Source organism: Abramis brama, assembly GCF_963993115.1.
Source record: "Abramis brama genome assembly, chromosome: 6".
Taxonomy (NCBI): domain Eukaryota; kingdom Metazoa; phylum Chordata; class Actinopteri; order Cypriniformes; family Leuciscidae; genus Abramis; species Abramis brama.
The window spans coordinates 45473037-45500493 of NC_139968.1; the positions used below are offsets into that span (position 1 = coordinate 45473037).

The 27457-nt window shown below is 38.7% G+C and overlaps 1 protein-coding gene across 2 annotated transcripts in view; it reads left to right on the forward strand.

Moving 5' to 3' along the window:
• The first annotated feature begins 2264 nt into the window (after positions 1–2264).
• Positions 2265–27457, forward strand: part of LOC311085323 (uncharacterized protein) — a 40578-nt gene continuing 15385 nt past the window's right edge. Inside the window, exons 1-3 of one of the 2 annotated variants that reach the window (XM_084117799.1) lie at positions 2265–2322; positions 2871–2957; positions 3645–3677. In XM_084117799.1, the coding sequence (XP_083973925.1) occupies positions 2942–2957; positions 3645–3677 (49 nt within the window). In that variant the 5' untranslated portion in view covers positions 2265–2322; positions 2871–2941. Of the gene's footprint in view, positions 2323–2870; positions 2958–3641; positions 3678–27457 lie in introns of both variants that reach the window. The other variant, XM_084117798.1, reaches the window with a different exon arrangement.

Genomic DNA, 27457 nt, shown 5'->3' on the forward strand with positions numbered 1-27457 from the left:
GAGCCAATATTTTATTCACATTAGAACAGATAACATAACAAATGTTTAAACTGAGACATTTTACACTTTTATCCTCTAAATGAGCTCATTTCTAATTGTATGCCTGCTACAGGTCTCAGAATAGTTGGCAGGGGGGCAATAAATGGCTGAAAAAGCAAGACATTTTTGAAAAGATTCAGCTGGGAGAACATCTAGCAACTAATTAAGTTCATTTATATCAGGTCTGTAACATGATTAGCTATAAAAGGGATGTCGAAAGGCAGAGTCTCTCAGAAGTAAAGATGGGCAGAGGCTCTCCACTTTGTGAAAGAGTGTGTAAAAAGATTGTGGAATACTTTAAAAACAATGTTCTTGAACGTCAAATTGCAAAGGCTTTCCAAATCTCATCACCTCCAGTGCATAACATCATCAAAAGACTCAGAGAATCTGGAGAAATCTCTGTGTGTAAGGGTCGAGGCCGAAGAGCTTTATTGGATGCCCGTGGTCTTCAGGCCCTCAGACGACACTGCATCACTCATCGGCATGATAGTGTCAGTGACATTACTAAATGGAGAAACCACTGTCGGTAAACACACTCCGCCGTGCCATCTATCATGCAAAAAGAAAGCCATATGTGAGCATGGTCCAGAAGCGCCATCGTGTCCTGTGGGCCAAGGCTCATTTGAAATTGACAATTTCAAAGTGGAAAAGTGTTCTATGGTCAGACGAGTCCAAATTTGACATTCTTGTTGGAAATCACGGACACTGTGTCTCCCGGGCAAAAGAGGAGAAGGGAGACCTTCCAGCATGTTATCAGAGTTCAGTTCAAAAGCCAGCATCTCTGATGGTATGGGGTGCATAAGTGCATACGGTATGGGCAGCTTGAATGTTTTGGAAGGCACTATGAATGCTGAAAGGTATATAAAGGTTTTAGAGCAACATAATACACACACACACACACACACACACACACATATATATATATATATATATATATATATATATATAGAGAGAGAGAGAGAGAGAGAGAGAGAGAGAGAGGAGCATCATTAAATGAAAAATATGTCAAAGACGACCATGAACTCTTCAGCAGCGGGAACCCTTAAGGCAAGAATGGGACCGAATTCCAACACCAAAACTCCAGACACTCGTTGCCCAGACGTCTTAAAACTGTTTTGAACAAAAGAGGAGATGCTACACCATGGTAAACATGCCCCCGTCCCAACTATTCTGAGACCTGTAGCAGACATCAAATTAGAAATTAGCTAATTTTGTGCATAAAATTGTAAAAATTTCTCCGTTTAAAACTTTATGTTATCTGTGTTCTATTGTGAATAAAATACTGGCTCATGTGATTTGAAAGACTTATAGGTTTCATTTTATTCAAATAAAAAAAAAAACATCCCAACTTTTCCGGAATTCGGGTTAGATTAGATTACAGTGATTCTCATCTCTTAATCGCTTGCTCATTGGTAAATATTTTCTAGATGTTGAGCTGTTTTAACTTGCAACTTGCATTGACAAATCTTAAAATATGTAAGTGCCATTGTTTTGTCTCAACATGCACACCAGTAATGTTTTTTTTTTTTGTTTTTTTTTTGTAAGGCACGTTTATAAAAGCTATTTACATATCCTAATTTAACTAAGGCCTAATCCTCCTGACTTAATCTAAATAATCTTAATCTAATCTTAATCTTTTATGGTCAGGAGCCACTACTGCATTAGGCCTACTACTAGAAACAAGTTTTATATGATGATAATTTTGAATAATGAATATGTGTTTGTATCTCCCCATTCTAATATCAGAACAACTACGGAAGAACCACATCTTCCGAATTTCATTTCTGGGTTAAAATGCATAATTGCAAGCTTCATTCTTAATTCACTCAAATAAGTAAGGAATCACTTTTCCCCAACCTAACATGTCCGCGCGTCAAATAACGCGCGTTGCAAATAACAAATAACAAATAACAATTTCGGGTCGCGGATTGATGAGGGATAAATCATTAATGTACTGATTTTAATAAAGACACGGAAGTCTTATTTCACTGTAAAACGTAATGAATGACATTCTTATTTTCGTTTTCAACAACAAATATGAGATATTGCTTAATAATAGCGCATCAGCTTTAACTATACACAAAATATACATAAGCCTAACAGAAATTTTTCTGATAAGAGTGTTTTTCAACAAAATTATTGGAAATATTAAAAAAGCAAAATGTTTCGTCTTGCACTGATCTACAGACGCAGGGCGTGGCACAGGTGAGGCTCAGTTTGTTTCCGCATTTTTCCTTCGATTTTGATTTCAAGCTGTTGGTGTTGAAATGGCGTCGAGTTCAGGTAAGAATAAAATTACATTCCAATATCAGCAGCAGTTTCCTCGATGATTAATGCAGTATTTATGAAATATTAGTCAACAGCAGCCTAGGCAAGGAATTACTTCGTTTAGTTTCTTATTTCACTGCTCTTATTCAAACATTTGTATGAACATCAAGAAACAAGCACCCGACGTAAAAAGCATACATTTATATAAAACTTTTAATTGCACATCAAATCTGTTAGGCCAAGGTTTTTTATAGTTTGTTATTTAAAAAAATAGTTTTTACTAGTTCCATTAATAATTTTTTTCTTATAATCTGCCCCAAGTTTATGGCCAGGAGTCGCTATTTATACAGTAGCCTATATAGGCTTATTAAAAACAAGTTGTATATAATTTCTATGATTTTTATTGAAATAATTTTTAATAATGAAAATGAGTTTGTATATGCTTATTATATTCGTCAGAATTAAAGAAGATACCCTATCTTTCGTATTTCAATGAATGTGTGCAAAATTACACGTTATTCACTCAAATAAATACAGAATCACTATTTTTCCACCCTCTGCAGACGTTGCACAGATGAGCTCTTGACTTTCAGCATTTTACTTTTGGATTTGATTTCAAGCTGTTGGTGTTGAAATGGCGTTGAATTCAGGTAAGAATCAACAGACACAAATATTTGCAGCAAAATTTCCTTAATGATTAAGTATTTATGAAATATTAGCCATCAGTAGGCAATGGTTTAATTGTTTAGTTTATTGAATGCATTTTTACATATACAACTTTTCAATGCACATCAAATCTGTTGTCTATGATTACCACTTTACTCTTTTACTTTCTCAAAATAACTGATTTACTTCAACAAATTATTGTAAGAGATCCACCACTCCAAAGACCAGGAGCTCAGTTTAACACCCCTATAGATTATTACGTATGAGTTTAAGTGCAATTTTGACATACACCAAGTATGAGAAGATGAGTAAGTAAGAAAGAAAGGAATAACCTATCACAAAGTATTTTCAAAATGGTACATAGCTAGGTGACACAATGCAGAGTTTTAATCCAAACCATCATTTTGGTTGATATTTTCATTTCAATGTTTTTAAAGTATGTTGGTTCAGCATTGAAATTTTGATGAAAGATATCAGAAATGAACTGGCATCACTTTGTAACGTAGATTTAATGCAATTAGTGCTGATGCATCATCATTGACTTAACATTGCTTCAATGATTGCTTGCTATCTGGGAAATGTTGTTGTAATTAATGTAAAATGGCTAAACCTGTTTTCTCTCTCCCTCTCTGTTTGTATGTGTGTGTCTGTGTGATTTTTTTTGCTAGCAGCAACACAAAGTCCAAAATATGATCGTCCTAACAGTAAGTAAATGAAATCACTGGCAGTGATATTACGCTGTCAACTTGAAACATTTATGTTTTCTTTTTATAAAAAGGTCAGTGAATAGTATTGTGATTACAAAATATTCTGTTTTGTATCAGTTAAAGTATTAGTTCACCCAAAAATGAAAATACTTTAGTTTAGTCATAGTTTAGTTACTATCATGATGTTCTAAAATCGTTTGACTTTTTCTCCAAACTGCTGTTTTTCATATTACAAAAATGGATATTGATATTATTATTAAAAATAATATTAATCAAAACTTGTACATACAACTATTATAGTTACCAGGGAAAAGGAGTGGCGAGAATCTAATCGCAAGCAGTATTTATTCCACAAACACACAAAGGCTAGGTTCAACATCCAGACTGCCAACATCCGTTTATCAAGAGACAACCAGAGGGAGGTTGTAACATGTTTTTCATCCGTCTTTCACCCTGTCTGGTTTCAGTTCTTTACCACTATTAAAGCTGCAGTAGGGAGCTTTTAGAAAATGTTGACTTAGCCTGAAAATTTTAACAAGCACAACTTACAGGTCACTCATAGCCTGGCTAACGTCAGACCTCTTTTTCATTGAGACGTGGTCTGGGAACCACATGTTCATTTTCTCGTATTTGAGGCGTGGTTTACGAATGCCCAGAGCCGTTTATTGGGCTATACGAATGTCTATCAAATGCGCCTGTACGTAGCTCATAGCCAATCGTTTCAATTATACCAGATGACGTATGTAGAGCGACAGAAATACGACGAGGAAGAAGACGAAATAAACTTGCGTTCTAAACTACTCAGAACACTATCTAACGCTGCATCGAAAGGTAACTTCACGTCTGATGCCATGTTGGATCCATAGATATAAACAAACTGCTTCGGTGTGTCGCATAGACGTCATCATCGTCTTGCTGCTCCCTCCCCGTTCTGTGATTGGTCCCCTCGCTGAGGCAAAAATCTGGTCCATGGTGTCCAGGCTATCCTAGCAGCGTGAATAAAATTGCGCTGCGCTCAAGGCAGCATGGGGAAACCCAGGCTAGGTCACTCCCCCTCGCTCTCTGCTGCGCTACAGCCCTCCCTCCACAGCTCCTCCCTCCACAGCTCCTCCCCCACAACAGAGCCTGCCGTGAACGCGCAGGCTAGTAAACATGCAGGGCCACTGATGACGGCGGATAAACAGTTATCGCACATTCACTGGTAGGGACGAAACATCAACAATATTCTTTACATTGACTATGGCCTGCCCATACTTTGACTACAAACTTGGTCCTCAAATCATTACGTATTTTGCAATACATGTAATGTAACTTCATAACATTGCACTCTTTCTATAAGTTATAAATAGCTAGCAAGATAATATAATGGTAACGTTACAGTATGTAAGTAATTATTCTAGCGATGTGTAATGCTAAATAAGGTTTGCTAGTACATTATTTCAGCAACATGACAAGCCAGTGAATTAGCAGGTTTCAATTGTTGCTTTGCACAGTGCGTGACATTTTATCTGTATGTTATGCGGCTAGAGTTTTGACACTGAGTCAATGGGCTCCGACAGGCTTGTTTATCGTCATCGGTCTTTTTCCGTTTACCTGTCTTTGTTTTATGAGCAGGTGCCACTCGAGAAATTGGCAGTTTTGGTTGTTTGTCCCTCATTAGCACAGCTGCGGCAATCTTGATTTTGAACAACTGTAGGCGCTGTGCGAGAGAGGGGGGTGATCAGCGCGTACACAAGTATGATTGACACTGCTAAGACACTCCTCCTGGCTCTGATTGGTTGTATCTTACCGGGAGCGGTGTATTTCTGCAAATGGCAATAGGACCACTGGGAGGAGCCTGAGGAGATTTATTTTTTCACAGATTATCTGTCTCATATTCTACTGTCAAGACATAATGACAGTTTTAACAAATATGTAAAAAATAAATTTTTACAGAAGTTACCTACTGCAGCTTTAAGGAATTAATTGTATTAATATTGTATATATTAATTGTATTAATATTAATAATTGTATAATTGTTTCTACTTTTCTTAGCGATCTCTTCTGAGCCACTGAAGCATTACTATACCAGCAACTCAAACAAAATGTCAGAACGCTTTTAATAAAAGCTGGGGGGGGAAATCATAAAGCACTCTGCTATGGATATTAAAAGACAGTAATTTCTATAAGAAATACAACCTCTATTGTGCCTTCCTTCTTATATAATCAGTCCACACATCCCATTTGAGTTTATGATCTAGGACTATACCAAGGTAATTGTAAATTGTTACTAATTGAATTTGTTCCCCATTAATTAATGTAGGATGGGTTATATCCTGCTCTCTCACTCTAAAATCAATAACCATCTCCTTAGTTTTGGAGGCATTTAAGAGGAGATTTGATTTCTCACACCAGTTTAAAAAGAAATCCAAAACCGGTCCATGCTCTTCCCCCCTATCATTTAGAAGGCTCACTGAAGCAGTATCATCTGCATACTTAATAATAGGTGTTAGGTATATTCAATAGGTATTCCACTTGACCATGTCCACGATGAGGCCATGCCTCTCGTGGAATGAGCCCTGACACCTATGGGACAGTGAAGGCCCTTGGATTCCACTATCCAGTGCGATTATCTTTGCTTTGTGACCGCGAGCCCCTTGGTGCGGCTGCCAAAGCACACAAAGAGCTGTTCTGACTGTCTGAACTTGTTCTGAACGCTTCAAATATACCTTGAGAGCCCTGACAGGGCAGAGTAGATTCACGTCTCTTTCGTCCTCTGGCAAGGGAAGAGCCGATAGCGAAATGGAGTCGTTGGGCCCAAACTCAAGGCAGGAAGCGCTTACTGATATCGCTCGCAAATCACCTACTCGCTTGACTGAAGCCAGTGCCAGCAAGAGAGCAGTTTTGAGCGAGAGAGGCTTCAGGTCAGCAGACTGAAGTGGCTCAAATGGGGCCCCTTTCATGGCTTCCAGGACTGTGGAGAGGTCCCAGATAGGCACAGAGTGGGGTCGAGGCGGGTTCAGCCTTCTGGCCCAGCGATCGAACAGTGGAAACATAAAAACATACTCCATAATTTTGTTCATACAGGACGTAATTCAAACTGCAAAGTATTTACTTATATTTGTGTACATTCGCGATAAAACACAACATTGTGCTTTTGTCAAACTGTAAACTCTTGTCAAACTGTAACCCAACCAAAATCACTCACACACACACACACACACACACACATTTGAATGCTTTTATTTGGATCTGAATCCATACGTTATGTTTATCCCCAAAGTGTTTCGTGTCCAGGGTCTTTCTAAGTGCTCTTTCCTGATTTTGGAATAGAATCCACTCGTCCTGGCCCAGTGTTCTTACAGTGGTTGAAAAGTCTGTTTCCACCCGCTGGGTGATTGAGCACAGGGTCGTAAATAGTCCAGCTTTGTTTGTAAATCCTGCCGGTCTGGAGCACGTCTTTAACCACGCTCTTTACTGTTGTTATAAGGCACATTGTCAAAAGTAGTAGCCAAAAGTCAGCCATGTCAAAATACACTTCCCTGCATTAACTCTGGCAGTTACAATGGGTGTTGCTGTTGGAAAATCATGCAGGTGTGCCATGAGACACACACACACACACACACACACACACACACACACACACACACACACACACACACACACACACACACACACAGTTTAAAAGCAAAAAATATTTATCCAACCCCATTTAAAAAACTGTCTGTGGGTGCCATCTTCTGGACATTCATCATATTGCATTGGTTTTCATTTATTGTCCTCAAACAGAGCACTAATTTTATTAATAAACTAAGTTTATTTTTAAGTTACACATTCTACATTGATTAAAAAAGAAAATCAAATGTGTTTTTAATGGTAGTATTATTTTATACAGAAATAAATTATTTATAATTCAGATGAGAATAAAGTTAGTGTTGTTGGAAACTTTCTTTATTCCTTCATCGAAGCAAGACCAGGAGACTTGAGATGGATCTTATAAGCAGAAGAGATTTATACTTCCGAGTCTGTAGTTCATCAAGTCTAACTGAAACATTATACATTGTAGGTTATATACCTTCCAAGGGGGAGTGACTTTTGGAGGTGGAGACAAAATTCAAACAAAGCATGCAAATGTAGGGATGAATCTTTCAGTGATTTGATTCTATCAAGTGAAAACCAGTTAGGCAGGTTATCTGGCTGCTCAACAATTCGGGCCAATCAAGAGAAACAGGCCCAATCAGCATAACACTATCATTTAAAATGCATAGACGCTAATCCCATCAGTCTGAGTGAAACTGGGACTCCAAGAGCCATTAACCCTCTGGGGTCTGAGGTGTATTTGGGGTCCTTGAGATGTTCTGACATGCCCTGACATTTGTGCTTTTTAGTTGCTTATAAACATATTAATGGCAAAGGTGTAATTACACTATTTAGCACAAACAGGGCTACCATAATATGTGAGCAACATGTATGTACATGTTTGTATTTTTGAGAGAATAATGTTTATGCATGGTTATTGAAAAAATACGGAAGCCCTGAACCGCAAGGTGAGGAAAAAAAAATAAAGAAAACTTATCTCGTTATTTCGACTTAATAAGTCGTTATTTCGACATAATATCTCGTTATTTCGACTTAATAAGTCGTTATTTCGACATAAGTCGTTATTTCGACATTAATATCTCGTTATTACGACATAATAAGTCGTTATTTCGACATAATATCTCGTTATTTCGACATATCTCGTTATTACGACATAAGTCGTTATTTCGACATAATATCTCGTTATTTCGACATAATATCTCGTTATTTCGACATAAATATCTCGTTATTTCGACATAATATCTCGTTATTTCGACATAAATATCTCGTTATTTCGACATAATAAGGGGACATTCTAATATGCATTAAGCTACATTTAGCGTTCTTATAATGAGTTTCTATGGGAGGAAAATGCTTAACATCAAATTAAACGCTTTGCGTTCATATTCTGGACTTATCTGATTTTTGTAGTAGCCTATACTTTATTATGATTTTAGTATCATATTGATTAATAAATGCACGCACAATTATCCGTGAACTTGATAAATGTTGCAGATATGTTTTAGGCTACTATCCACAAACAAATTGCTTTCAATTATGTGTGCAAAATTCAGAATTCAACGAATGCAGTGCAACAACAACAATAATAGTTAAATTAATATTAGTATTATTAATAATAATAATAATAATAGTCGCAGTAGTGCTAGGCTAAGGCAGTGCAAGCCAAGTCAAGTAAAACAGAGTATCTTTGCGTTCATAGTCTGGACTTATCTGATTTTTTTGTAGTATACTTTATTATGATTTTAGTATCATATTGATTAAGAAATGCACGCACAATTATCCTTGAACTTGATAAATGTTGCAGATATTTTAGGCTACCCATAAACAAATTGCTTTCAAATGTGCAAAATTCAGAATTCAACGAATGTGTAGCAATTTGTACAAATAGAGACATTTTTGTGTATAAAAGACATTTTTGTTTTATTTTGTATTAGTGATTATAATTTGCGCGTCCATTTATTGACGTCTGAGTCGATCTCATTTGAGTGTATTCGGCAATTTGCTTAATGTGGAATTAAACGCGTATATTCTGAGCTCATCAGATTTTGTTGTACATATACTTTATTAGTATGATTATTTACTGTGTTTGGTCTGTTAGTAAATATGTTAAGGTTTGTATTCATTTCGATATGCCACTAGAGGGCAGAATAAGACCGGGAATTATAGAATGCATTGTAGTTATGTTGACCTACTGTTTTCATAACACTGGATATTCTACTAATTTATACTTTTCTAAAACGTTGCATATTAATGGTAATTAACTTTGGCAATTACACTAATAATAATAAAAATGATAACAGCCGCAGTAGTGGTATAAGGCAGTGCAAGCCAAGTCAAGTAAAACATAGTTTCTGATCTGGCCAATAATGACCAAGCATGAAGCAAAATAGGCTATCTGCGATTGAGTTGTGTAAAGTTAACAAATAAACCAAATCTAATAGATAAACTATCAAGCTGGCTGAAAGAGCAATACTGACAACAAAACTAGCACAAAACTATGTGTAATTGCCAAATAAGTTATTTGCCATTAATATGCAACGTTTTAGAAAAGTATAAATTAGTAGAATATCCAGTGTTATGAAAACAGTAGGTCAACATAACTACAATGCATTCTATAATTCCCGGTCTTATTCTGCCCTCTAGTGGCATATCGAAATGAATACAAACCTTAACATATTTACTAACAGACCAAACACAGTAAATAATCATACTAATAAAGTATATGTACAACAAAATCTGATGAGCTCAGAATATACGCGTTTAATTCCACATTAAGCAAATTGCCGAATACACTCAAATGAGATCGACTCAGACGTCAATAAATGGACGCGCAAATTATAATCACTAATACAAAATAAAACAAAAATGTATTTTATACACAAAAATGTCTCTATTTGTACAAATTGCTGCACATTCGTTGAATTCTGAATTTTGCACATTTGAAAGCAATTTGTTTATGGGTAGCCTAAAATATCTGCAACATTTATCAAGTTCAAGGATAATTGTGCGTGCATTTCTTAATCAATATGATACTAAAATCATAATAAAGTATACTACAAAAAAATCAGATAAGTCCAGACTATGAACGCAAAGAAACTCTGTTTTACTTGACTTGGCTTGCACTGCCTTAGCCTAGCACTACTGCGACTATTATTATTATTATTATTATTATTAATAATACTAATATTAATTTAACTATTATTGTTGTTGTTGCACTGCATTCGTTGAATTCTGAATTTTGCACACATAATTGAAAGCAATTTGTTTGTGGATAGTAGCCTAAAACATATCTGCAACATTTATCAAGTTCACGGATAATTGTGCGTGCATTTATTAATCAATATGATACTAAAATCATAATAAAGTATAGGCTACTACAAAAATCAGATAAGTCCAGAATATGAACGCAAAGCGTTTAATTTGACGTTAAGCATTTTCCTCCCATAGAAACTCATTATAAGAACGCTAAATGTAGCTTAATGCATATTAGAATGTCCCCTTATTATGTCGAAATAACGAGATATTTATGTCGAAATAACGAGATATTATGTCGAAATAACGAGATATTTATGTCGAAATAACGAGATATTATGTCGAAATAACGACTTATTATGTCGTAATAACGAGATATTATGTCGAAATAACGAGATATTATGTCGAAATAACGACTTATTATGTCGTAATAACGAGATATTATGTCGAAATAACGAGATATTATGTCGAAATAACAACTTATTAAGTCGAAATAACGACTTATTAAGTCGAAATAACGAGATAAGTTTTCTTTATTTTTTTTTCTCACCTTGCGGTTCAGGGCTTCCGTAAAAAAACTAAAAACTAAAGTTTCTGAAATAAGGCCACAAAACACATACTAAATATGTGTCAATAAGACTTTTGACTAATGGATGTCGTCGCCTAGAGTTTTTTCTTCAAAATGATCTGAAAATCATCCTGCCTAATCATTCACATAAAACAATACATTGATTTAAATTTTGCAAGACACTTTCTGTTTGGAAAGGCAATATGCGAGTTGTCGTCAACGATCCAACACCATCATGCATATTTAGTGGTTCGCATCTGAGGAGACAATGGGGCCCGCAAACTTAATGAGCCATTCATTCAGGTGTGTCACTGAGCCACATGAAAGAATGCAAGAGCAATATGTATGTATGTATGTATATATATATATATGTATATATATATATATATTCTACCAAATTGGTTCACAGTTGGAAGCATCTCATTTTTTTTTTTTTTTTTCACAAATTGTGCTTGCAAATTGTATAATATCCAAGGAAAACATGTCTAGTAATTGTGCAGTTAATTCTCATACTGTATTTTCAGTTAGCCGCTAACTATCACTAGCCGCGGGGCTAGTTGTAACACGCTTGTTTTAAATACTTCCGCACATGCTTGGATGACGAAACTTTGTGTATTTACTAGTTGCCATATCAACACTATATAGAAAAAAAAAATCCGCCAAAATTTTTTTTTTTGGAAGATATCCATAGACATTTATTAAACCATAGCAAAAGTAAATTTCTTACTTAAGTTAATTTTTCATCTCTATTTTTTGTGTTTATTTAAAATAAGACAAATCTGATATTATTTTAATCTCTAAGATGTTATTTAACAGTTGAGATAGTTATTTAATGCTTCGCTAACTAGCAGAAGACACTAGCAGGGTTTAAATCCCAGTTGTGCAGGCGGGGCATGTTGTCACACTGCGTTACAATGAGCCCCTATTAGAAATATGCTATTATATTCTATACTTTTATTAATCTTATTGAGAAAATGTGAGAAAAAAGGTGAATAAAGACTGAGAGTCAATGTTCAGAAATGACTAATTATTTATTTGTTTTGAACTATGTTGTATAGCTGTGTTTTCATGTGTTCGTAGTCAAAACTCAAAAATGAGTTTATATTTAATTATTAAAAATTGCCATTATTTTATATGAAAAAGTTTTTTAATTGTATTTTATTTAGAAAATATTTTAGTTTGTTTTGTATATTTTTTTTATTAGATCAGATAACATTTTAAGCTGTCATATGTTATGTTACAATGTGCCCCACACATGTTACAATGTACCCCACCTATGGGGCATGTTGTCACATTTCACTTCCATTCTTCCGGGGTATATCAAGAAAAAAGTATATACTGTATTAATAAAACAAAAACACATAATTGTAGTAGACATATGGGAAATTAATGTGGGAAAAAATAAATACTCTGAACCATAAGTAGATTTACACAAACTGAGAAAGTCAAAAAGCGTTACTTTGTGCCCCGCTCTCCCCTATGTATCCTCTCCCCAAATTTGTCACTAATAAAACACAATAAAAATTATTTAAAGAAAAGGCTTATATTTACCTTTTAATAGTTTGTTTACATCTACCTTGTAAATATATTTTTTTATTAAAAAGGTTACAATTACAACAACAATTCAAGTGCAATCTTTCTTTGTAAAAACTAAAGTATACATTTTATCATACATATTTCAAAGTTAAGGGTACATTACTTTGAATATAGCCTAGGCTACATTGGAACAAACACATAATAACATATTATTTGATTATTTTTGACAAAACATACTATATTTAACATATGAGCAAAAATTGGCAAACAAAAGCTTATTTGAGGTGGCAGATATTTTACAGTAAAAATGTATAATCTATCCAAAACTAGTCAACGAAATGTTTTCTTTCATATGTCTGTAACATAGGTCTTTCGTTTATATAAGAAATATAAATGTTAATTTGCAGTTTAATACGTTGCTTATACAAATACATTTTATTTCAACATATTTCAGTCGATTTTTACTCAGTATAGCAATACAGTTTGCTAAAAGCGGATCATTCATTCACACACAGAAACACGATTCAAATTTAAACCGTCTTTTTGCGAGTTGTGGTAAACAGCGCGCATCTCTGCCGTTCATTCATTCACACACAGAAACGCGATTCACTTGAGAATGAAAAAACTTACTACAGTATTCTCAGGATCCGTTGCTCCTCGAAATACCAGCACTTCTGAGGTACATTTTCCATTATTATTATTACGATAGTATTATTCCTCACAGCGCCGCGAGACGGTGTAAACAAGTACAATGATCTGAATAAATTTGATGTGTTTTCTCGAGCTGATATGGGGGCGTTCACAGGTTTGCGTGGATTGCCTCACAGTCATTTGCGTTTGAATAGCGCGCGCTCTCCGTGGGCGGGGTCACATTAAAACATAATGAGCTGAGATGAGAACGACTGACATCTCTCTCTTTTCATACAGATTACATAAACTGAGAATATTTGTTTTTTATAAAAATTACTTCATTTAAAAGAAGAGAATTCAAGCTTCATGCGTGTGTCTGTATGCCTGTTTGACTGAGTATTCGCTGAGTTATTGTTCATTTTCGGACACATTTCAGAATGGACTACACTGACAGAGAGAAAGCAGAACTCACATCATGTTTATTTTTCTTTATTTGGCAAAAAGCACAACACTTTGTTTTTATTGTGAGTATACACAAAAATAATACACACTTAACAGGATCGATTGATGTATGAAACTGGTTTGTAAGATCAAAGTCAACAGAGTATTTGGAGTCTCGTTTGAAAAAAAGCGAGCAAATCACGCCGGCGTGATTGTCGACCCCAGGGAGTTAATCCCTACCTTTTCAGTAGTACTGTCTTCAAATTGGCTGGTCCCGCCCAGCCTCCTCTTCCATTTCCAGCCCAGTCTCCAGTCAGCTACGTTCATCCTCTGCCTTCTCTCTGTGGCGAGAATTCACTCAGAACATCCTGCAAGCCATCTCCGACTCTTCTTGGAGATCCCCTAGCTCCACCTCTGGCAGCTGATCCCGTGTCTCCACCTCAGCCATTCACCGGGGACCACCCGGCTCACGAACACTAGACTCCTTCGGCCTACCGGCTCCACCTGGGTCAGACATCATCATCGTCCCAATCGGCTCGGTCATCATCATTCATCCCCATGGTGACATTGTTCTCTTTTGTAGCTGGTTTAAGAAAAATTGTAAAATGTAATTGTGATGAACCCACATTTATATTTTATTTCTCTAATGTTTTGTTTTATTTTGATATGATTCTGTATTTTAGTTTGTCATAAGGTCATTTATTTGTTTGATTAAGTACATTGCAATAACATAAGAATAACTAATATACAGTGGTAAAGATGTTATCAATGTTTCATCCTCTTGTGCTTTGTGATTGGTTCATTCTTGATCACACGCGATAGCGCGTGACTTCTGGGAGGAGAACATTCTGGATAAGCGCGACTTCGGTGGGATGACGGACAGGGACATGGTTGGACCGTGTGTCTTCTCACTTTTTGGATCCCTTTCTTTGTACATATCTCGCGCTGTCGAACTGTTGGATGTTTTCCAGGATTTTCGCGCTGTCGAACTGTTGGATGTTTTCCAGGATTTTCGCGCCGTCGAACTTTTGGGACAGTGACAGAGACACTAAGTTCGTGCGTGTGCGGCAGGCCAATCAAGATGGCCATGTCTAAAGGACAGTGAGATGTATCATCAGGTTTCAGGTTACCGTGGTAATGTTAACATGTTTTGAGTTGATTTGAATGTGAACCTTTTTGTTTAAGACCTGAAAGAAATAACAACTGTGATATAGTGACCTGTAAATTTAATTCAAATGGGTTTCAGATAAATGATTGAAACAGATCTATGACTCCATGCCTATATTTGCTGCCATCCTCGTACGTAACAAAATTGGGGGCTCGTCCGGGATGTTTACCATTGTGACGAGTCATTTGCATTTGCATTAAGTTAGCATTTATTGAATCCAAGTGATATATATATATATATATATATATATTTTTTTTTCCTTCTCTCGTAATTATGGCAGCAGCAGTAAGAGAGTTTTTGGAATTACCTACTGTTAAGGGTCTGCAGCAATTGAGAAAAACTGATTTAGTGGAAGTTGCTAAGGTGCTAAAAATAGCTGGTTTGAATGTAAGTTGCAGGAAAGAAAAGATTGTAAAGGTGATAGCACAACATTATCATGATGAGGGTGTTTTTACAAGTGAAGACTTGGCTCAATTTGGAGCGTCTGATGTGGAGCCTCAACCTAGAAGTGGCTCAGACATAGAGTTGAAAATACGACTGATTCAGTTGGAGAGAGAAAGAGAAAAAGAACGTGCTGATGAGAGAGAAAAAGAAAGACAGTTTGAACTGGATAAATTGAAATTGGAAAGAGACAGAGAAGATAGAGAAAGAGAAAGACAGGAACGGATGGAAAAGGAAAGGATGCTGATTGAAAGAGAAAGAATAGAGCTGGAAAGAGAAAAAATAGAAAAACAGCTTGAGTTAGCAAAGCTAGGAAAAGCAGATCCATTAAATACAAACGAATTCAGTGCTAGCAGAGAAGTGAGGTTAGTTCCTCCTTTTGATGAGCTGGAGGTTGACAAATATTTCCAGCATTTTGAAAAAGTGGCTGAGAGTTTGAAGTGGCCCATTGAGTATTGGCCTTTGATGCTGCAAAGTGTTATAAAAGGAAAAGCTCAACAAGCTTATTCAGCTTTGTCTGTTGATGACGCTTCAAACTATGATGTGGTTAAGCAAGCCATTTTGTCAGCTTATGAGTTGGTTCCGGAAGCTTACAGACAGAAATTTAGGAGTCTCAGAAAGATTGATAGTCAGACATATGTTGAATTTGCTCATGATAAGGAGGTGTACTTTGAGCGTTGGTGTACATCTAGAGCAGTCAATAGTGATTTCAAGAAATTGAAAGACTTGATGTTGGTTGAAGAATTTAAGCGGTGTGTTAAGGATGATATTAAGTCGTACCTGGATGAGAAAGATGCGTCCACACTACATGAAGCTGCTAAGCTGGCAGATGAGTATTCACTCACTCATAAGTCTAAGTTTGGGTCTCATGATAGGCCATATCCACCTAAGAAGAGTGGTGGTAAACTTAATTCAGCCCAGACCACAGAGGTTAAAGACAGAAGTGCTGATGTTAAGAAAAAGTTTAGTGACACCAAGAAGGAGGTGCCTACGGGTCCTACGTGTCATTATTGTAAGAAACCAGGTCATGTCTTGTCGGAGTGCCTAATTCTTCAAAGAAAGAGAGAAAAGGGGCCCTCGCCTAATGCTTTGGTGAAGTCTGTCACAGAAATGCCTATCGAGTTTGGTTCATGTGAATCATTTTGTCCTTATGATGCTAAAAAGGCTGAGTCGTCTGATCTTCTGAGGGAAGAGTTCCTTCCTTTCGTGTCAGAGGGATTTGTTTCTCCAAGTGAAAATTCTCCTTCTCAACCCATTCGAATTCTCCGTGATACTGGGGCTTCCCAATCGCTTTTGTTGAAAGAGGCATTGTCCTCCTGTGAAAGTGAAGACATTGCGATAGGGGACTTCATTCTTGTTCAGGGCATTGAGGGGAGAATTGTGACCGTACCTTTGCACTCTGTGTTTTTGAAGTCAGACTTAGTAACAGGACAAGTTAAAGTAGGGCTTATGTCCAGCCTCCCTGTCAAAGGTATTTCTCTTTTACTCGGCAATGACTTAGCTGGTGGAAAAGTCGTTCCCTCTGTTCAGTTAACTTCTAAGCCGAGCATTGAAGATGAGTCTAAGTTAGACTTGGAGTTTTTCCCTTCATGTGCAGTGACTCGAGCTATGGCCAACCAGGCAAGAGAAGAGGAGAACTCTGTGCAATCTAGCACGTTGTTGAAGCATGACCTTGATCGTTCAGGTCATAGGTTAGATAGTGGCTCTAGTAAGAGTTCATGTTTTAATGAGTTGTCAGATACTTTTCTTGGAGCAGTCTTTGATCAAGGTGTTAGTAGTTCGCCACAAGAAGATGGGAACGATTTGCATGTGTCTGATGGTTTATCTTTGTCAAGAAAGCAATTAATCACTGAGCAAAGCACTGATCCTGAGATTGCTGACTTGAGAGAAAAAGCTCTCCCTGATGACGAGATTGTCAAAGTGCCAGTTGGTTTTTACCTGGAAGACGGGGTTTTGATGCGGAAATGGCGTCCTCCTGATATTCCTGCCAATGAAGATTGGGCAGTTATTAATCAAGTTGTGGTACCTAAAGTTTATAGGAAGGACATACTTACTATGGCACATAGCTTACCTCTAGGTGGTCATCTTGGTGTTAACAAGACTGTTAACAAGATCATGAAGCAATTCTTCTGGCCAGGTTTGCGCAAAGATGTTGCAAATTTCTGTCGCACATGCCACACTTGTCAGGTGGTGGGTAAACACCAGTTAGACCCTCCTGTGGCACCACTGAAACCTATCCCAGCCTTTGGTGAGCCTTTCTCAAGGGTTATTGTGGATTGTGTGGGACCTTTACCCAGAACAAGAACTGGAAATGAGTACATGGTGACTATCATGTGTGCTTCAACAAGGTTCCCTGAAGCAATTCCACTCAGAAATATCAAAGCAGCCACCGTTTTTAGGGCCTTGATAAAGTTTTTCACTTTGTTTGGTCTGCCAAAAGAGATTCAATCGGATCAGGGTAGTAATTTTACCTCCGGATTATTCCAGCAGGTTATTTACCAGTTGGGAATCAAGCAGATCACTTCCAGTGCATATCATCCTGAGAGCCAAGGTGCTTTAGAAAGATTTCATTCCACCCTGAAAACCATGATTCGGACATACTGCTTTGAGAATGAGAAGGACTGGGATGAGGGTGTTCATTTGTTGTTGTTTGCGGCTAGAGAGTCGATTCAGGAGTCTCTGGGTTTCAGCCCTTTTGAGCTGGTTTTTGGACACCAGGTAAGAGGACCGTTAGCCCTGCTGGGTGAGCAGTGGACTAACAACGACACTCATGTTAATTTGTTGGATTATGTCCTTAATTTCAAAGAGAGACTTAATAGAGCCTGTGCACTAGCCAAGGAGAACCTTGAGGCTACTCAAGGGAAGATGAAAACTTGGTACAACCGTAAGGCTAGGGCAAGAACATTTAAGCCAGGAGAGAGAGTGCTTGTTTTGTTCCCACTGCAGTCCAATCCACTACAGGCTAGATTCCATGGACCTTATGAGATCCATTCCAAGGTTAATGACCTCAATTACATTGTGACAACTCCAGATAGGAGAAAGGCCAGACAGTTATGTCACATCAACATGTTGAAACCCTACCATGATAGGTCTGTGCAGATTGTCTCAGTTGTTAGCCAGGATGAAAGTTCTGTAGATGATGATTGTCAGGAGGAGGAACCCTCCATCAAACCCGAAATCATTTCCTGTAAATTGTCCAATTCTGAGATTCTGCAGAACCTTGACGTGAAAATGTCACATTTAGAGCCTTGGCAACAAGCTCAAATGATGGACTTGGTGCTTCGGCATCAAGATTTGTTTCCTGATGTTCCTAAAAGAACTCATGTAGCAGTTCATGATGTTGATGTGGGTAATGCTCAACCAATCAAACAACATCCGTATAGGATGAGTCCTGAGAAATGTAGGCTAGCTGAAGAGGAAGTGGCTTACATGTTAAAGAACAACATAATTCAGCCATCACACTCCAATTGGAGCTCTCCGTGTGTGCTTGTACCCAAGCCTGATGGTATACAAGATTTTGTACAGATTATAGACAAGTCAATGCTGTTAGCAAGACAGATGCTTTTCCAATCCCAAGGGTAGATGATTGTATTGACAAAGTGGGACAATCAAAGTTCCTCACTAAAATCGATTTGTTAAAAGGTTATTGGTGTGTTCCATTAACTGAACGAGGTAGAGAAATATCTGCTTTTGTCACACATTCTGGGCTGTACGAATATAAGGTTCTCCCATTTGGAATGAAAAATTCACCAGCCACATTCCAAAGAATGATTCATTCAGTAATCAAAGATTTGCCCAACACTAGTGCTTACATAGATGATTTGGTTACTGGGAATGAAACATGGGAAAGTCATCTCAAAGATGTTGGTAGACTGTTTGAAAAATTGTCAGAAGCCAACCTAACAGTTAACTTGGCTAAGAGTGAATTTGGATGTGCTCATGTAACATATCTGGGACATGTTATTGGTCAAGGTCAGGTAGTTCCAGTTGATGCTAAGATCCAGGCGGTATTGGCCTTTCCTGTTCCCACAAATAAGAAAGCTTTGAGGAGATTCTTGGGAATGGTGGGATACTACCGCAAGTTTTGCAAGAACTTTGCTGATGTCGCCTTACCCCTGACAAATTTGCTTAAGAAAAGAGAGAAGTTTGTCTGGAGTGAATCCTGCCAAAAGGCAGTTGACAAACTTAAGTCCATGTTGTGTCATTACCCTGTGCTTCAGTCTCCTGATTTTAATAAACCATTTTCCGTGGCCGTAGATGCTAGCGATGATGCCGCGGGTGCGGTGTTGTTACAACAGGATGAAAGTGACAGTGTTGAGCACCCTGTTGCATATTTCTCCAAAAAGTTCAACCGGCATCAAAGAAATTATTCAACCATCGAGAAAGAGCTATTAGCTTTGATTCTAGCACTACAACAGTTTGATGTTTACTTATGTACGTGTCAGAAACCCCTCATTGTTTATACTGATCACAATCCGTTAGTGTTTTTGAGTAAGATGAGGAACAAAAACAGAAGATTGTTAAACTGGAGTTTAATTTTGCAAGAGTATGACATTGTGATAAAGCACGTTAAGGGTAAAGATAATGTTATTGCTGATTGTCTATCTCGGTGTTAGAGAGTTATTGATAGACCTGTCTGAAAATTTTGATCTATGGGATCAAAATTTTCCCTTTTAAGGGGGAAGGTGTGATGAACCCACATTTATATTTTATTTCTCTAATGTTTTGTTTTATTTTGATATGATTCTGTATTTTAGTTTGTCATAAGGTCATTTATTTGTTTGATTAAGTACATTGCAATAACATAAGAATAACTAATATACAGTGGTAAAGATGTTATCAATGTTTCATCCTCTTGTGCTTTGTGATTGGTTCATTCTTGATCACACGCGATAGCGCGTGACTTCTGGGAGGAGAACATTCTGGATAAGCGCGACTTCGGTGGGATGACGGACAGGGACATGGTTGGACCGTGTGTCTTCTCACTTTTTGGATCCCTTTCTTTGTACATATCTCGCGCTGTCGAACTGTTGGATGTTTTCCAGGATTTTCGCGCTGTCGAACTGTTGGATGTTTTCCAGGATTTTCACGCCGTCAAACTTTTGGGACAGTGACAGAGACACTAAGTTCGTGCGTGTGCGGCAGGCCAATCAAGATGGCCATGTCTAAAGGACAGTGAGATGTATCATCAGGTTTCAGGTTACCGTGGTAATGTTAACATGTTTTGAGTTGATTTGAATGTGAACCTTTTTGTTTAAGACCTGAAAGAAATAACAACTGTGATATAGTGACCTGTAAATTTAATTCAAATGGGTTTCAGATAAATGATTGAAACAGATCTATGACTCCATGCCTATATTTGCTGCCATCCTCGTACGTAACATAATGAAGATTGTTAGTGAACTTCATCAAAACTTAATTATAATTTTTTTGTGTTTTTATATTTGTGTGCTGAGTTGTAATCTGGTACAATGTACATAATTCTAGTGGGAAACATTCATGCAGAATATTGTTTTATATGAGGCACATATTGGTGACGCAAATGATACCTCGAACAGCGCCATCTTTAGAAGCACATTTGCTGCTGACGGGGTCGGGTGTGCTCTCTCTCGCTCATCTGACGAGCGTGATGCTTTCTTCATGCTGTATGAGCAGACTGAAGGGGAGAGACGTGTATCCCAAAAAAATGTATTGTGCTCTGTATTTCTTCAGAATAAAGATCCTGAGACCTCTTTCATCAGCGTCGTCTTCACTGAATAGAGAACAAACACAACCAGAGTAAAACTGTTATATCTGCACGACCCTGGCTCCTCCCTTCAGCAACGCTGCCTTGGGTCGCCACCTGGACGAATCTCTGGGTACCATACTGTCTCTCATTGGTAACACCTCAATGGCTCCTACCGCCATCCGCACCCCCCTGGTCACTCCGTTCCGCATGCCCACCTGTTTCCATCCCTTTGCCAACTCTTCGTCCGCCTCCCAAACCTCCTCCTCTGCTTTCTGTTACGGCGCAAGGTCACGCCTTCCATGAGGGGGCGTACTGTGACAGTTCATTGTGTTTGAACTTTATTTTCACCTTCACCCGGCCTGAGTTAGTTTGTTAATTTGTCACCATGGTTTCTAATTTTATTAGTCATTGTTTGAGTTTGGTTATGTGAGTTTTGTTATTAAAGCCTTTTCTACATTAATCGTCTTCATCGTGCTTTTACACCTACCACGCTTAGCAGAGCGTGACACTTGGATTGTTTCTGTTATTTTCTGAGTTTGAGGACATGCCGAGCCCTGGCTGCTATTAGAGCCTTTTCATAATGTGAAATACTGTCTTTCCACGTGATTCTAAAGACCTCTAAGTGAGTTTGTCTCCATTTGCACTCTAGATTATGAGTTTTTCTCATGATAGTGTGTGTAGCACTGTTGTACCATGGTGCATTACTTTTCGCTCTAAACTATTTTAATCTGATAAAATCCAGATAAAATTTTAATCCGATCAGATTAAAATAGTTTAGAGCGCAACAGTTTCTAATGTACTAGAGAAAGTGATGCCCATACTGCTAATCATTTCCTCAAATGTGTGTGTTTGGTTACACTGAGAAGTATCTAATGTTTAGGAGCCCAAGATTTAGAAATTGGTTTTGTTCACATTTTTTTTGATTTTCTGGTTTAATCACAATCAGATTTTTTCAAGATCCTATAGTAGATTATTGAAATCACAATTTAGGGAATAGATACAGTCTCTATAGAATCGACTTCGCATGCATTACTATCAATTAAGTGGGTGAACAATGACTGATTTGAGGTTTGACTTACAGTATAAGTGACTTACACTATACAGTTTATAGTGTAGGGGAATCTACAGTTAAAGACCCAAGGAGCAGATTAGATGAATGAAAACCTGGAGTCAGAAGAGCAGACAACTGAAGACAAGAGTCAGAATTATAATGAATTGAAAAAAAGATTCATTCAAGTTTCATCAGGCAGAAGATGAAATCAACTTCAAGACTCATAAGGAATTTGTATGCCGCTCCCCTACATTTCCACAACAATTTTACATTTCCCTAAAGTCACTAAGCTTAAGTTTGAATGATTCTGAAAGGTGTGACAGGAGGGAATAAAGGGCACAATAAGGCATCCACGGCAAGTCAGCATTCCGTACACCTGTGCATCAACACTCACGCACACGTACACACACACCAATCGTAATGAAAAGACCACCAGCAATCCACCCCTGCCTTAGGCACTCAGCTCTTGTAACAACAAAATAGCCACATATAGATTATCCGGATGGCACCAAGACCCTGGTTTAGGCACGGAGGGGGCTCTCCAGGGTGCCAGTTGTTCACTTTACCAATACAGGACCTGTAAAAAAGAAAATTAGCTACATTAGATTCACAGCTTCCAGCCTTGTCAATGTTGAAATTGGTCAAGCTGTGGCGAGCAGGACGAGGCTGAGGGCCGTATCTCTCACGGAGGAGTGGAAGCATAAAAGGAGGAACGATGACAGTGGAGATCGAGAAAGGCCAGGCATGGATTTTATTTGATGTTTATGTTTTATTTGATGTGACAGCAGTCTTTAAATGTTCCCGCCTCCTCCTTCCCATAACAACAAACTGCGTTACACTCTGCTCTAAACAGGAAAGTTCCCCAACACATACAGATAACATGTTCTTCCTCTCAGTGAGAGGTGCAGACAATCTTATTCTCTAGTAATTAAACAATAAAATAAATCGTCATTCAATTGAATGAAAAAGTCGTCATTCAAAAATAATGATTATCAATTAATAACTTGATTATAAATGACAAAAAATATATATAAATATGTATATCTATCTCTTTTTGAGGTATGACAACTCTCAGAGTTATTGGGATGGTAATGGGTATGACATTGTTGTATGTTTGGTCTTGGCGGAATAGATCAATAGATGATCTATGAGATGGCATAGATGGCAAAACATATGTACTGCAGCTTCTCTGAAGAGCCAAGAGTCTCTCATCCTCACATACACCTCTCTCTCTTTCTGTGGGTCTATGGAATTGTCAGTCAGCAGTCAATAAAGCTGACTTTATTCCAGCCTTTGCATCTCATTCTACTCTTAGTATCCTGGGCTTGACTGAGACCTGGATTTGTCCAGAAGACTCAGCAACCCCCGCTGCTCTCTCTAGCAATTTCTCCTTCTCTCACTCCCCTCGCCAGTCTGGGAGAGGTGGGGGTACAGGGCTTCTCATTTCTAACAATTGGAAATACTCAGCACTCTCTTCTCTATGCAACAACAACGCATTTGAATATCATGCTATTACACTTACAACTCCCATGAAGATCCATATTGTAGTCATTTATCGCCCCCCAGGTCAGCTGGGTAACTTCGTAGAGGAGCTGGATGTGCTGCTGTCCTCTTTCCCTGAGGACGGCACCCCACTTCTAGTCTTCGGTGACTTCAACATTCATCTTGAAAAGCCGCATGCAAAAGACTTCATCTCTCTCCTAGCCTCTTTCGATCTCACACAACTCATCACCACAGATACTCACAAATCAGGCAACCAACTGGACCTGGTTTACACATGCAACTGCATCACAGACAACATTTTGGTAAGACCTCTCCATGTTTCAGATCATTTCCTCATTACTTTCAGTCTACAACTCTCTACCCCTGCACCTCCAACCCCCCCACCAGTCACTTTCAGACGAAACCTGCGCTCACTTTCTCCCTCCCATCTTTCCTCTGCCGTGTCATCTTCTCTTCCCCCACCCTCACAATTCTCATCTCTGGATGTGAATACCGCAACGGACACCTTATTCTCCACTCTAACCTCTTCTCTAGACATTATCTGCCCTCTCTCCTCCAGGCCAGCACGCGCTACTCCCTCTAACCCCTGGTTATCTGAGTTTCTTCGTGAACACCGGACCGAACTCAGGGCAGCGGAGAGGAAATGGCGCAAATCAAAAGACACATCTGACCTGAGTATGTATTAGGGGTGGAACGGTACACAGAAGTCACGGTTCGGTTCATACCTCGGTTCAGACATCACGGTTCGGTACGACTTCGGTACAATGGAGGGAAAAGCAAAACAAAAATGCAGAAGGCTTGTGCATGTCTCAGGCTGGACCACCAAAGGAAAATAAATGTCTTAAGCCTTGTATTTTTTAAATAAGATTTATTAATAAAGTAAAGGCATAGAACCAGTTTATTTGTAGTGCACTGACATAAGTTTTATATAATTAGTTTATTAATTCAATTACTAAAAAGACAAAAATACCTTGAGATATGTTTGGTAATTGTACCTGAATGAATTGAAAATTAATTTGCTACATTTCAGATTAATATATTTGTTTTCCTTAAAACTTTAATAAACAGTAACTTAAACACTTTGCAATTTGAATGATGTCCTGCATAAACAAAATGACGGAGTATGTTTTTATGTTTACACACACACAGACTTTTCAATCGCGATCGCGCCTCTCTCTCTCTTTATCTCTCTCTCTCTCTCTCTCTCTCTCACACACACACACACACACACACACACACAACATAGCCTATTCCAGAATTGCAAATTGCAAACTTTACCTCGCAGCCTGCTTCAGAGCTAAGGCGGAGCTACAGATTAGGTGTCCCTAAAGAACCTGTGTATCTAACAGTAGTTCCGCATTACATCATTAATTTGCACGCGAGTTTTATTTATTTTTATACCGTGTATTCTCCGTGTAAATTTATGTACCGAACCGTGACGCCCGTACCGTTTCGGTTCAATACGAATACATGTACCGTTCCACCCCTAGTATGTATTAATCTCTCCTCTCTTCCTTTTCTGTAAATATTCATGCTGCAAAATCTTCCTACTTCCACAACAAGATCAACAGCTCCTCTAACATACGATCACTCTTCAAGACATTCAACTCTCTCCTCTGTCCACCTCCACCACCACCCGCCTCCTCTTTAACTGCTGACGATTTTGTGAACTTCTTCACCAACAAAACAACAGCTATCAGCAGTCAGTTCTCAGCTCCACACACACAGGAACCCAGACCGACCCCTTCCACAGCCAATAACCCTCTCCCCTCCTTCTCTCCGCTAACCGAGGAAGAAGTATCTACACTTCTCCTCTCCAGTCATCCTACCACCTGTCCTCTAGACCCTATCCCCTCACACCTTCTACAAGCCATCTCTCCCACACTTCTACCATCACTCACACACATCATCAACTCATCCCTCCATACTGGCACTTTCCCTACAGCATTCAAGCAGGCTCGGGTTACTCCACTGCTTAAAAAACCAACGCTAAACACATCATTTGTAGAGAATTACAGACCTATCTCTCTCCTACCATTCATTGCGAAGACACTTGAAAGAGCTGTTTTCAACCAAGTAACATCCTTCTTGTTTCTGAACAACCAGCTGGATGTCAACCAATCCGGCTTCAAGAAAGGGCATTTAACTGAGACTGCATTACTGTTGGTCACAGAAGCCCTATAGATCGCAAAAGCTGCTTCCAAATCTTCAGTCCTCATTCTCCTGGATCTGTCTGCTGCCTTCGACACTGTGAATCATCAGATCCTCATGTCCACCCTCTCAACACTGGGCATCACAGGTCCTTCAGGGTCGCATGGCCCCCAGATGACCCCACAGTAGCTGCACGGATCTCAAGCTGTCTGGTGGACATCTTGACATGGATGAAGGAACATCACCTGCAGCTCAACCTGGCAAAGACTGAGCTTCTCGTCCTCCCTGCCAATCCATCTCTACAACACAACTTCACTATCCAGCTAGACTCATCATCAATCACCCCATCAAGGTCGGTCAGAAATCTTGGGGTAACATTTGATGACCAGCTGACCTTCACAGATCACATTTCAAAGACAGCTCGATCATGCAGGTTTGCACTGCACAACATCAGGAAGATCAGGCCTTTCCTAACTGAGCATGCAACACAAATTCTCGTCCAGGCCCTGGTCATTTCTAGGCTTGATTACTGCAATGCTCTTCTGGCTGGACTTCCATCATGTCCAACTAAACCTCTACAGATGATCCAGAACGCTGCAGCTCGTCTTGTCTTCAACGAGCCCAAGAGGGCCCACGTCACTCCTCTGTTCATCTCTCTGCACTGGCTACCTCTCGTTGCTCGCATCAAGTTCAAGGCATTGACGCTTGCTTACAGATCTATCACAGGCTCAGCTCCCTCCTACTTTCACTCGCTCCTACGAATCTACATCCCTACCAGAAGCCTACGATCGGTCAAAGAACGACGTCTCGTGGTTCCATCACAGAGAGCCGCAAAATCACTTTCCAGAACATTCTCATTCACAGTTCCATACTGGTGGAATGATCTCCCCACCCTCATCCGGAATGCAGAATCCCTGACAACCTTCAAAAGACAGCTGAAAACCCTTCTCTTCCGTGAGCACTTAACCTCATAAAAAAAAAAAAAAAACCTTTCCCTTTAAATCCTCGCTTATCGGACTCTGAATAATGCCTGAACTTCGTATTTTGAGCACTTCTTGCGTTGTTTTTGCCTCTTCACTATGACTCGCTTAACTTAGTCCAACTTAGTTGGACAAAAGCGTCTGCTAAATGACTAAATGTAAATGTAAATGTATTCCCCCAAGCAGATCTAGTCGTTAGACATGTGGGCTGCCATGAGGTGTATAAGACGTGCAAAGAATCACGCAGTGTAGCCCTATGTGAACTAGTTTTCCTTTTTTATTTATTTTTTATTAAGGGTTTCACTAATGATTTACCATTAACGAATGGTAACACGTTGCAGACTAATAGAGATGAGAAAAGAAACCCCCCACAACCACCTGATCAAATAGCATGATGATTTAGCATCGTTTGATAATCATCAAGGTCAAACCCTCTATATTCCTATTTGTAAATGTGGAGTCATGTGGACAACGGATGAATAATGGAGTATGACTAAGAGTTTTCAGATGACTGAGCCCAAACATCTGCCGCAGCCTGATGTTGTTCACTCCCGCGTGCAGCACGACAGCTCGAATTTCGAGGTACTGGTAGTTTAATCTTTTGTTCATCGCCAGTGCCACTCACCTCAGCACAAGCCAAGAAAAACACTGCTGGGAGGGGCTGATGCTGCCTGCAGGTGTGTGGACATGTTTTTCTACACCGGTGGGGACTTAAACCTGAATGCACACAGACTCATGGGGACTCGTGT